The following is a 13,478-nucleotide window of genomic DNA, read 5'->3' as shown; positions in this document are numbered from 1 at the left end:
CATAGGCGTCTAAGACACTTGCTTCGGAGATGTCCCTAATGGCTGCGGCCTCTACTATGTTCGAATGACAAACTTTTTTTTTTTTTTTTAAATATATTTTATTGATTTCTTACAGAGAGGAAGAGAGAGGGATAGAGAGTTAGAAACATCGATGAGAGAGAATCATCAATCAGCTGCCTCCTGCACATCCCCCACCGGGGATGTGACCGCAACCAAGGTACATGCCCTTGACCGGAATCGAACCTGGGACCCCTCAGTCCACAGGCTGACGCTCTATCCACTGAGCCAGACCGGTTTCGGCATCGAATGACAAACTTTTTAATGGCCTTGTCCTTGGGAACGCACCCAGCGCAATTGGTGCAATGAATAGGCTGCACATGCCTTGGCCTTTTAGGGCACGAACGTTTTATCTTTTCTCTGTCATCTTGGAAAGGAAGACCTGAGGGAGCCATTACCATTTTTTTGAAGAACCACCATGCAGTTTTCCATTGTGGCCAACTATATGGTGACAGAAGATGATTTGACTTTGGGTGGTGGGTACACTATGCAATATACAGATCATGTGTCAGAAATCTGCAACTGAAACGTATGTAATCTTACCAATGTTACCCCAATAAATTTAATTAAAAAAATTAAGATAATAGGTTTAGTAAGAATTTAAAAGAAGTTAAAACATGAACCTCAGAGGAGAGGTATAAAAGACAAAAGAACCAACTGAAACTTCCAGAAATGAAATATTATCTGAACAGAAAAATTCACTGAATAGGATTAAAAATAGATTAGGTACTTCAAACAGAAGGACCAGTGAATTTGAAGAGAGCAATAGAAACTCCATATGGCCTTAGCTGTTTTGGCTCAGTGGATCCACAACCTTTTTAAAAATATATTTATTTTATTGTTTTTTTACAGAGAGGGAGGGAGAGGGATAGAGAGTTAGAAATGTCCATAAGAGAAAAACACTGATCGGCTGCCTCCTGCACACCCCCTAATGGGGATGTGCCCGCAACCAAGGTACATGCCCTTGACCGGAATTGAACCTGGGACCTTTCAGTCCACAAGCCGACGCTCTATCCACTGAGCCAAACCAGTTTCGACCATAACCTTTTGATGTACAGAGAAAGGTTCCAAACAACTGAACTACCCTGCCAGGCTGAATTAAAAAAAAAAATTCTTTTTGGTGCTTTTTAGGTATAAATGGAAACAACCATTGAAACATTAAAACAAAGAGAAGAGTTGGCTCAGAATCCTAATTGGTTGTGAAGAGATTATTGGCCTCCTACAGAATTCTAGTCCTCAAGTATTTCATGGTTTAGAAAATTTGACTTATTTTCTACGGGTAGAGTGGGGATGGGTAGTTCACAATATAATTTAACTTTACTATTAAATACTAGGGACCTGGTGCACGAAATTCATGCCTGGAGGTGGGGGTGTTCAGTCTGGCTTGCACCCTCTCCAATCTGGAACCCCTTGGGGGATGTTTGCTGGTTTAGGCCTGATCCCTGAGGAAAGTTGGACATCCCTCTCATAATCCGGGACTGCTGGCTCCCAACTGCTTGCCTGCCTGCCAGCCTGATCACCCCTAACCACTCCCCTGTTGGCCTGATTGACACCTAACTGCTCCCTTGCCAGCCTGATCACCCCCAACTGCCCTCCTCTGCCAGCCTGATGGCCCTCAACTGCCCTCCCTTGTAGGCTGGGTCACTCTAACTGCCATTTCTTGCCAGCCTGGTTGCCCCCAACAGCCCTCCCCCTCCAGCCTGGTCACCCCATGCAGCCTGCTGCTAAGTCATTTGGTCATCCCTCACCCCTTGGCTGGCCTGCTTGCCCCATGCAGCCTGCTGTTCAGTTTTTGGTCCGTCACTAACCCTCCTGCTGGCCTTGTTGCCCCAAGCAGCCTGCTGTTTGGTTGTTACTGTAATGACATCCTGGACAATTTGCATATTCCTCTATTAGTATAGATGCTATTCAAGAGGAATGAAAGAAGTTATAAGTCCCTTGGATTATAAAATTTTCACTGTTTGTGTTAATACTAGTTCAGCTGCTACTTAAGATGCTGTTTTCTGAGTTTCCAATGAGTGGAGACCTCATGTCATCTTCCAGTATTACCTAGCCCATGCTCCTCATTAACTGCTATCTTCCAGCTGGGTGGTGCTGCCTTTAGGCAGGCTGTGGTTATAAAGCTGAGCAAGAGGCATGATGATTCAACTGTTACTATATTCAATTTGTGGGAAAGAATATATAGTATATATTTTTAAAAATATATATTTTATTGATTTTTTACAGAGAGGAAGAGAGAGGGATAGTTAGAAACATCGATGAGAGAGAATCATTGATCAGCTGCCTCTTGCACACCCCCTACTGGGGATGTGCCCGCAACCAAGGTACATGCCCTTGACTGGAATTGAACCTGGGACTTTTCTGTTTGCAGGCCGACACTCTATCCACTGAGCCAAACCGGTTTTGGCGGGAAAGAATATTTTTGAATGGCAAACATTGGACTTGTATTTTTCACCTTATACAGAGTTGGACTGGCCGTCCCCTCCCCGGCCCCTACTGGGGATCGAGCCCGTAGCCCAGGCATGTGCCTTGACCAGAAATTGAAACATGACCTCCTGTTTCATGGGTTGACAACCACTTAGCCCTACCAGCCAGGCCAACATGTACTTTCTTTTTTTTTATTTGCTGTATCCTTGTTATGTAATTTATTTAAAAACTAGAGGCCTGGTGCACGAATTTGTGCACCAGTGGGGTTCCTTGGCCTAGCCTGTGGGATCAGGCCAAAACCAGCTCTCCAACATCCCCTAAGGGGTCCTGGATTGCGAGAGGGTGCAAGCCAGGCCGAGGGACCCCACCAGTGCACGATGGGGACTAGGGAGAGAAGCGGGAGGTTGGCCAGCCAGGGAGGGACTGTGGAAGGGCTCCAGGGCATATCTGGCCTGTCTCACTCAGTCCTGATTGGCCAGACCCCAGCAACAAGCTAACCTACTGGTCGGAGCATCTGCTCCCTGGTGGTCAGTGCATGTCATAGTGAGCAGTTGAGCAGCCTTAGGGTATCATTAGCATATTACACTTCGATTTGTTGAATGGATGACTGGACATTTAGCATATTAATCTCTTATTCTATAGGATTTTTGTGTGAAATGTTTGATAAAAAAATATATATGCTTCAGTCTAGGAATAACAGAATACATATTACCTATTACTCAGGTGAAAAAATAGAAACCACTAGTATTTTAGAATACTGAGAGTGTCCCTTTCTCATATTCTATCTTGTCTGTCCCCAGAGGTACCATTATTTTGACTTAACATATAGTTTTTTTTTTTAGTATTAGTGGAGGTTTGGTGCATGAAAATTCATGCACTAGCCGAAACCGGTTTGGCTCAGTGGATAGAGCGTCGGTCTGCGGACTGAAAGGTCCCAGGTTCGATTCCGGTCAAGGGCATGTTCATTGGTTGCGGGCACATCCCTGATGGGGTGTGCAGGAGGCAGCTGGTCGATGTATCTCTCTCATCAATGTTTCTAGCTCTCTATCCTTCTCCCTTCTTCTCTGTGAAAAATTAATAAAATATATTAAAAAAAAGAAAGAAAATAAAATTCATGCACTAGAAGGGGGGTCCCTCAGCCCGGCCTGCCCCCTCTCACAGTCCGGGAGCCCTCAGGGGCAGGAGGTGACCCAGCAATCAGGGGAAGGCGATGCCCCATCACAGCTGCGGCTGCCACTGTGCAAGCCTTGGCTGGTCCTGGTTACTTGAGCCTTGGGTGGCCCTGGGCAGCTGCCATCCGAGGTTTGCCTGCGCCTCAGGCTGGCCCTGGGCGGCTGGTGGGCTGAAGGGTCTGGGAACTCTGGAAGTAGGCGCCCTGGTGGGGCACAGGGGATTGGGTGCTGCCATCTTGTGGCTGTGGGTACTGCCATCTTTGAGGGTGTGGCAGTCAATTAGCATATTCCTTATTGGCTGTGGGCACCACCATCTTTGAGGGCAGGACAGTCAGCATATTCCCTCTTTATTGGCCGTGGTCACTGCCATATTTACGATGGGGTGAGGGTCAATTAGCATACTCTCTCTTTATTAAATAGGATTGTCTGTGTATATGTTCCTAAATGACATATTACTTTGAAAAATGAAGAGTGCGTATGGAGCTAACTGCATTAGGGAAGGACAGCATTTCCACAGTTAGATGGAAGGCTTCCAGGAAGAGGGCTGACTAGTTGGCATCAGGTTCACTGACTTTCAAGAACTTCTACTCAGGCAGTCAGTAAGTGGTGTCACTGGTTAGTTCTTGGATACATAGGGCCGGCTTGGTCAGAAACCAGTCTGGGCTACAGGAGGGACCCTGTGTTACATGTTTGTTCAGCAGGTATATGTCCCCATGAAAAGAGTGCTGCTTTTTATTTTTTATGTCTACGCTCTTTGTGGTCTTCTTTCAGCATTAGGAGAAAGGAGTGTTCGCAGCTGATGGGGGTGGCAAGGAAAGGTGGGGTGAAGGAGCCGTCAAGGCAAGCTCACTATGAATGAAAATCTGGAATAGGCTCATCTGGACGTTCTGTGCTTAGAAACAACATCAGTGTTTATCTTGGAGATGGCAGTTTGTCGTGCTGTCTCAGGAGTCATGTTGCTGCCGTCTGGGCTAGTTGCCCTTTACGTCCAGTGCACAGCTACATGCTGGAACCTCTGTTGCCAGGCCTCACTGAAGATCGCTGTCATCCCTCTCCCAGCTTTGGTCTCCTGCATGTTCTGTATACTAAGTCATCTTTTTGTTGTTGTTAAATTACATATTTACTCTTTTTCTAAATATAGAAAACATTCTCCAGTTGCTTCTTGAGAAATAATGCAGGGAAGGTAAATGTGGGCTCTTTCATGTCTGAGAGAAGGCTTTCATAAGACGGTTTGGCTGGGTGAAAAATTTAGGTTGGAAATAATTTTCCTTTACAACTTTGAAGAAATGGTTCCTTTGTCATCTTCCTTCCAATATTCGGGCTGAGAAGACCGGACTGAGTCTCAAGTCTGTGTGTGTGATGTGTATTTTCTTTCCAGAAGCTTGTAGAATCTTCTTTTTGCCCCCAGTATTACAATACTTAACAACTGAGGTATGCCTCAGTATAGGTCTCCCTTAATTTTTTTTTACTAATTATTTGGTTGGTCCTTTCAAATGGGCAGCTTTAGGTCCTTCGGCTCTAGAAACATCTATTCTTTGATTGCTTTCCAACCTCCCCTTTTCCCTCTCCATATTCTTTTTTCTGTAATTCCTGTTATTCATATATTGGCCTCCTGGACTGTCCTCTGACATTGTTCTCTTTTCTAGTGCTTTATCTTTTTTTTCTCTGGTTCTTGGAAGACGGTCTTAGTTTTATCTCCCAAGCCTCTGTCTTTTCATTTTGGTTATTGTGTTTTTAATTTCTAGAACTCTTTATTTTTTAATGTTATTTATTTATTGAATTCTGTTCTTGTTTTATGGATATCATATCTGTGAGGAACATTAATATATGTGTGTGTGCATGTATGTATATATTCTGTCTTAGACAACTAGTAATACTTGGCTATCTGCTCGTGATTAACAGTTGAGGACTAAAATGCTGACTGGAAACGGTTTTTGGTTCAGTACTGACACTAGCAAATGTGCCTCATAGACCTCAAATGTACTCTTGTGTCTCCCTCTCCGATCTGCTCCGGTGGGAGGCTGGTTACTAAGCATTGTGGAGAAGGGAGTGGGTCTAGGAACCAGAGTGCTTTTCAAACAGGCTTAATGGGATCTTCCTTGTTTGAGCCTCCTCTTTCTCTACCCCTGCTGCTGCTTCATTTCCAGAATTAATTTGAGATTTTGCCTTCTGTGGGTCCTCTAGTGTCTGTGCTGTTTCTCAGCTGGCTCTGCCTCGAGGCTGTGATTTGGCTTTCCTGGGTCCACTAAGCCACTTAATATTCACCCATCGCTTTCAGTCTTCCAAGGTTTTGTTACTCTTATCTCTTCTCCTTTGTAGCTTTTATCTCTTCTCCTTATATAGTTGTTTAAAAGTCTTTTGCTGCTTTGATGAGAGGGAAATTATATGTGTGTTTTTAATTTGCCATCTTAATTCTAAAGCCCTGATTATTTAAAATGTGTATTAGTCTAAGTTTCACCTCTTAAGACTTGGACAGATTATTAAAGTTAACCTTTTGCATCTCTTGTTTTGTTTTGTTTTACATTCATATTTATATTGCATTAAACTCATTGTGTGGATTCCTTGAGACTCTAGGAACTCAAGGCTTTATAAGTGAATCTAGCATTTGTGAATAAAAAGGTTGATTGTTTTTTAAATTTGCTCTTGTAGGAAAGTGAGAAGGTTTCTGACTATCCAGCAGTGATTGTGGAGCCAGTTCCGAGTGCCAGATTAGAGCAGGGCTATGCCGCCCAGGTTCTGGTTTATGATGATGAGACTTATATGATGCAAGATGTGGCAGAAGAACAAGAAGTTGAGACCGAGAATGTGGAAACAGGTAGACATCTCATCACATGTTTATTATTTCTAACTTTCTCATTTTGTGTCATCGTTGCTACTGCCAGATGAATAATATACCGAAACCCCTTCCTTTTTAATGTTATTTAGTATAGATTGGAAAGTAGTGAAACATCTCTTGTTTAAGGAAATTAATATGGACATAAGAAGTTCTCTATTATAATTTTTGAGGTATAACAGAGTCTTATATCATGGACCCTAAGGACAAAATTAAGGCCCACAATAATTATTTGGATAATTTTTTTTGGAAGTGCAAAAGTTGACCAGTTGTTATTTACTTGTATTAGAGGTCAGTAGGCTAGTATATGAGGGTAACTTTTTTAAAATTTAAAAATAAATAGGGTATTCTCATTCAGTAACAGGTTAAGAGTTTCTTTGAATCAGTATTGATGGAGCAGTATGATTCCTTTTGTCATAGGTTGGAGTATCTTTGCGGTAATCTATCAGAATCTTCTTCCCTTTAAGTCTTAGAAATTGTGGTGTTTCAGTCTGTCTGTGGTGAGATAACTGTAAGTTTAATTGGGGTTAGTGTGCATAATTCTTGGAGAAACCTTTTAATTTTTGCCTTTGACTATAAAGAAAATAAGAGTGTTTTACTACTGGAAGGATTGCAGTGACCCTTTTATTATAATAAACATTAAAATTTATCTTTGGCTATTAATGGTGAAAAAGAATCCTTAGCTTGGTGGTCTATTAAAAATTCGTAAGCATTTTGATAAATTCCTATAAATGTAGCAAAGTCTCATGATTAAACATTGTGGGAACTGGACGTCTTGCCGTGTGCGGAGGCCTAGGAGCACGGTGCAGCACTGCCAGCTTCTTCCAGCTGAAAGCTGTTCTCCAGCCTTACTTGTTGTTGAGCTGAGGGATTGGAAGCTCCCTTGCTCTTCAGAGCTTCAGAGCCATGGCAACAACAATGCCAGCAAACCCCAGGTGACTTGGTGACCAGTTCATTTTCAAAACAGGTTGCCAGACATTTTAGATGGGCGCGGTGATTGTGGTCTGTGCTGGCACTCGATTTATGATAGATGATGCAAGTGGCAGGAAGATAACGTGTGTTTTTCTGAGAGTTTGGTGAGTTTTCCAGTCAGTAGGTAGAAGTCTAGTGGCAGAGATGAATTTTCTTCTTGAGGAAAACAATAAGCAAGAACAGCTAACAGTATTATGCATGATGATGTAGCTGTTGAAAATGATTTTATTATAGGAGCATAACTAAACAGAAAATTAATAGTATAAGAACAAAAAATCTGATAGGTAAAATTGAATGAAAAAAGTAGAATTTGAGTGAAATTTCTGTAAAATGTTCAAAAGCATAAGGAAGGCTATGATTTTAGTAGCAAATTAGAAATTAAAACATGAAAACTACAGTGCCAAGTTTGCATCAGTAGAACATTGTTTTATCATAAAATTTTCACGTTAAAATACCAGAGCACGTTGGCCAAATCTTATTGGTTGTGCAGTGTTTCATTATTTTAAATTACTTAGATAAAAACAATTCCAAATAGGAAGCAAATATAAGTCACTTAAGGTACTTGATTTTCTTGGTCTTGAACTCTGAGGGTGATGATATCATTTGCAAGGCAGAAATATAAGTAATGGTGATATTGAACAGGAGGATATACAAAAGTCTGGGAAAAGTAATAGCTATTTTTATGATATTTTAAAAGTGGTTTTTGAATACTTGATGACATTTTTTTAGATTTATTTATTTTAATACTAAAAGGAAATGTTAGTAAATAATTCACATTATTCTAAAATAATCTAAGTGTACTGAGAAGTTCATCTTAAATTTTTAAAAATTTTTATTTTTGGTTAATCCTCACCCAAGGATATTTTTTCCAATGATTTTTAGATAGAGTGGAAGGGAGGAAAGAGAGAGAGAGAAACATTGATGTGAGAGAGGCGCATTGTCTGGTTGCCTCCCGCGTGCACCCTGACATTGGAGCCGAGATTAGCCTGCAACCAAGGTATGTGCCCTTGATCAAAATCTAACCCAAGACCCTTCAGCCCACAGGCCGGCACTCTATCCAATGAACCAAACTAGCTAGGGTTCATCTTAATTTTTAATTACATACTGGCTCATGGATTTCTAATGAAATCTATGCTTGCTTTATTCTAAAAATAAAGGTTAGTATAATATAATTATTCTTTTCTCTCTCTTTACTTAACAACACTGAAAAACTTAGAATTCAGATTGTTTTAAAAAGACAATGCCAAATTCATACTAAAAACTGCTGGCACATACATCTATAATCATAACAATTTAAAACACTTGTATTTGTTCATCATAAGGCATGCAGACCATGGAGTGAGTCTATAATATACTGACTTACTTGACAATACTATATCTCATGGATTTTTAATAACTTTATAAGGTTGGTTAATATATATATAGATTAGTTTAAAATAGTTCATTAGAGCTTAATTTTGTTTTTATTTAAAGAGTCAAATGCATTTTTAAATGAGTTAAGATCTGACTAAATTTTCATTCTTCTGACAGCTAACATCTAGAATGTATACAAAATTAATGAAGGTTGTTATGATTTGTTCTAATACATGTTTCCTTTTGAATAGTGGAGTAGGAGCAGGCTCATTTCTCATGGTTTTCACTTAAATTCCAGAGACCTGTAAATTGTGGAGAAAATGAGTGGGAAGAAAAGCAAAGGAATATTTATAAAATAGTTATATCAGTTTTTATTTGGGGAATTGGTGGAAATGAGATAAATACAGAATAAGATTTCCTTTTGTACATCTAGGGGACACTTCCTGAAATGTTCCTATATTATAACTTAGTTATATACATTTAAAAATGTTCATAATTAGCCTGGTGTGGCTCAGTGGTTGAGTGTCAACCTATGAACGAGGAGGTCATGGTTCGATTCCTGGTCAGGACACATGCCTGGATTGTGGGCTCAATTCCCAGTGGAGGCAGCCAATCAATGGTTCTCTCTCATCATTGATTTTCTCTTTCTCTTCCTCTCTGAAATCAATAAAAATACATAAATTTAAAAATGTTCGTAATTATACTAATTGAGTTATATGTCAATTTTCTGCATGTTTACAATACGTTTTTCTTTTATTCCTATGTTTCCATATGTATGAATCCACACGAGAAACAGTGTTCATGATGTCATCCAGGCAGGAGTACTGTAATCATATAACAATATATATTTAGCCATTTTTATTATTTTGTGAATATAATAATTCTAATTTTGTTAGGTATAATTATAGACTAAAAGTCTACATTTTCCTCACAGAGTTTATATGTAATTATAATCGTCTCTTAAAATTTACAGGGAAAATCAAATATGTTTTGAAACTTTAAAAGTAGGCATATTCATATAAATCTATAAACTACTTTTTGATGATAGCTTAGAGTTAGTAATCATAAAGAACTTTTGAAGACTAGCAATGCAGTCCGGCTGAAGGTGGTCTTGAATGGTGGGCAGGAAATACTCTGTCAGGGTTTGCAGGCTCTACCAGTTCTGGAAGCTGTTCCTGAGACTGATGGGGTGAGTTGGGGGTGGAAAGGAATCTCTTGAATTCCATACTAAGATTGGGAAATGCAGTTTTTATGTTTACTCAAAATATATGTTTATTATATGACTGCAAATTTTAAAAGGTTGTTACAGATTACTATTTTAAAAGTAATAAGTTTATGCCAGTGCAATTAATAATAGCTTTTTAAAATATATTTTATTGAAATTTTACAGCGAGGAAGGGAGAGGGATAGAGAGTTAGAAACATAGATGAAAAAGAAACATCGATCAGCTGCCTCCTGCACACCCCCTACTGGGGATGTGCCTGCAACCAAGGTACATGCCCTTGATCAGAATCAAACCCGGGGCCCTTAAGTCCACAGGCTGACGCTCAATCCACTGAGCCAAACCTGTCAGGGCAATAGATAGCTTTTTAAATTTTTATTTATTAATTTGAGAGAGAGATTTGTTGTTCCACTTATTTTTGCATTCATTGGCTGATTCTTGTATGTGCCCTGACTGGGGATTGAACCTGCAACCTTGGTGCATCAGGATGAAGCTCCTGGCCAGGGCAAGACTATCTAATAAAAGGGTAATATGCAAATTAACTGCCACTCCATCACAAAGATGGTGCCGCCCATAGCCACAGGATGGAGGCGCCTAGTCCTCTCAGCCCCGCGGGAGTTCCCCAGTACTGGGAGGTGGGGGGTGGGGGGCGCTGAGAGAGGACAGCGTGAGTGGACTGGTGGAATGCTTGCTTCGTTGCCACAGCGATGAGGCAAGCATTCTATGCCCGGCCGCGGATGGGCCTCTGGGCCAGGGAGAGCCTATGGGCAGCTGGCACGGAGCAGCCAGGCCCTGCAGAGAGCTACTGGTGTGCAGGGCTACTAGTAATAGATAAGTTTTGATAGAAATCTTTGATAGAAATCTCAGACTTGTCTGAGAAGCCAAAACCGGTTTGGCTCAGTGGTAGAGTGTCGGTCTGTGGACTGGAAGGTCCCGGTTCGATTCCGGTCAAGGGCATGTACCTTGGTTGCAGGCACATTCCTGGTAGGGGGTGTGCAGGAGGCAGCTGGTCGATGTTTCTCTCTCATCGACGTTTCTAGCTCTCTCTCCCTTCCTCTTTGTGAAAAATCAATAAAATATATTAAGAAAAAAAAAAAGAAAAGACTTGTCTGAGAAGATTGAGCTGTTTAGGCTCTTCCTCTTCATCCTGCACTTAAATTTTACATACATTTATGAGAATATATTAATAAGTACTTTGCATTTTTTATGTACAAAGGCACTTTTTTAAACATGTTTCAGAGAAAAGCTCAGTTTATAGGATAAGGAAATGTTTTAGATAAAGTGAAGAAGGAGGACACTTGGTAGGATTTGGATAGACAGATAGGAAGTAGGCGAAAGGCACTTTATTTTTTTAATTTTTCCCCCCCAGTTTTCAGATTCTTTTATCTTTATTCAGTGTTAAAAGATAGGAAAAAGGCATCCTATATTAATGCATAAAAACCCTTGGGAAAAAATCAGTATTAACCAGGTATAGTTCTATAAGAAAGAGCTAATATTCTAATTTTTAAGTTCAGAACATCTGAGAAAGCAGTTTTTCATCAATACAAAAGTTTATTTAACAAAAGTTCAATGTGAAAATGGACAGGACTCTATATTGTAATAAATCAGGTGCTGTGGCGAGGAGATATGTGGAAGCAATTGATTTCTCTGGTAACTATAGCCATTCTTCATACTCGTTCCAAAGCTTCTAACATGATGATACTATTTCCTCGGATTACCACCATTCCAATATTGTTCTCTTGCCAACCCGTTGCCATCTCCACACATTCCATCTATCACAAGATTCATAAAGGGATCAAATCCCCGTAATATTCCTTGGACATGTCTTCCACCATTTAATTTCAATGATAACTTCTTGTCCATAAATTTTTTTAACTCGGGAGGGTGAGCTTTGCTCATGGTGTCCAAGCGAGCTCACAGACCCTTCCAAACGGAATTCGCAGACTCTCTGGTGCTCCTGTGGTCTCGAAAGGCACTTTAGACTAAGGAAAATGTCTTTAATAAATGGGCGGATTAATAAAGTTCAAGGTTTATTTAATTTATTTTTTTAATCCTCACCCTAGGACATTTTCCCATTGAGTTTTATTTAGAGAGAGCGAAAGAGAGGAAAAGACAGAGAGAAACATCTGTGTGAGAGAAACATATCAATGGGTCGCCTCCTGCATGTGCTTGGACCAGGGCCCGGGCCAGCGAGGAGCCTGCATCTGCGGTACATGCGCTCGACTGGAATCAAACCCAGGACCTTTCAGTGCCCAGGCCAACGCTCTGTCCACTGAGCCAAACTGGCTAGGGCTCAAGGTTTGCTTAGATGATACTGAGTAAATAAGACATTGACAGGAGGTTCCATTATGAGCTGTGACTAGATTGTGATTTAAACCCAAGAGTTAGTCATTAGGTGTATAAAATGCAGAAATATTTGAGAAATTTTGAGTGGTAGTGGGAAAATGAGGCAGAAAGGCTAGCTGTTATGTCAAGGGATAACTTGAGAAATATTAAAACAAGGTTAGAAGTAATAGGAACAGAAAGGGCATATATAGGCTATACTACTTATATAAAGTCTAACAAAACATGACGGATTAAAGAGAGGCTTAGTTAAGATATTACTCAGTTTTTTTTTTACACTAAGAGATAGTGATAGTGTGGTTTTGAGGAAGGCAAGATTGTTTCAGGAAACAGGCAAATTTGGGTATAGGCATGTCGATTTTGAGTTGAAGCAGAGCATCTGTGGGGACATATTCAGGTATTTAAAGATAGGATCCTGACAAATGGATAGTCAGGGTCTCATCACAAAAGAGATGGCATGTTCAAATTAGGATAACTTAAGGAACATCAATTTTATTCCCCTTTATCCCTCCAATCAATCCCCGTTCAAGAGCCCAGGGGAGTTCTGTTGATGAAGTCAGACTCCTGGGAAAGACAGCAGAGTGAAGAAAGGTGGAGACTAGATAGGGAGAAGTGGAAGCCACCTAATACAACTGAAGCTTAGCAAAGAAAGGCCAAGTGGCAACTGATTTGGGAATCATTCTCATTGAAGCCATGGAAATAAATGTAATCTCCTGGGCGAAAGGTATTTGAGAGATTTCCCCAGGGGAGAAGATATTTAAATTCTGTATTGTTTCTCTATGAACCAAGGATGCAGAATTAAGGAATTAACCTTAGGAAATGTTTACATTTCAAGGAACATGAAGAAGCTAAAGAGTGGTGGAAGGTATTCCTGAGCTTTATTTATTTATTAATTTATTAATTTAATATTTAGCCTTTTAAGTAGCTCTTATCAGTAGGAAAGGGAAGAATATTAGCTGGCTTGGTTAGTCCTGGTTTAAAATTTCCACTTTATCACTTATTTGGCAGTATTTAACCTGTTCAGAGCCTGTTTCACTGTCATAACAGGACAGGACATCAGGGTTGTTAGCATTACATAAAATAAACATAAAACATAGTG

General features: G+C 40.3%; 1 protein-coding gene and 1 pseudogene across 8 annotated transcripts in view; one reads left to right on the top strand and one right to left on the bottom strand.

Annotated features, from left to right (window-relative positions):
- ELF2 (E74 like ETS transcription factor 2) overlaps positions 1-13,478 on the top strand; it is a 94,874-nt gene that overhangs the window by 28,767 nt on the left and 52,629 nt on the right. For 5 of the 8 annotated variants that reach the window (XM_036424821.2, XM_036424820.2, XM_045576410.1 and 2 more), the window contains one exon: positions 6,306-6,471. The exons of 1 other annotated variant lie outside the window; for it this stretch is intronic. In XM_036424821.2, coding sequence (XP_036280714.1) covers positions 6,306-6,471 — 166 coding nt within the window. Of the gene's footprint in view, positions 1-6,305; positions 6,472-13,478 lie in introns of those variants that run through there. 2 more of the 8 variants (XM_036424824.2, XM_036424825.2) reach the window with 2 other exon arrangements.
- LOC118711617 lies at positions 11,576-12,012 on the bottom strand (annotated as a pseudogene).

This window comes from Pipistrellus kuhlii, unplaced genomic scaffold (genome assembly GCF_014108245.1).
Source record: "Pipistrellus kuhlii isolate mPipKuh1 unplaced genomic scaffold, mPipKuh1.p scaffold_m20_p_8, whole genome shotgun sequence".
Classification (NCBI taxonomy): Eukaryota; Metazoa; Chordata; class Mammalia; order Chiroptera; family Vespertilionidae; genus Pipistrellus; species Pipistrellus kuhlii.
Note: the sequence above shows the minus strand (reverse complement) of the source record. Positions and strands in the feature narration are given on the sequence as shown.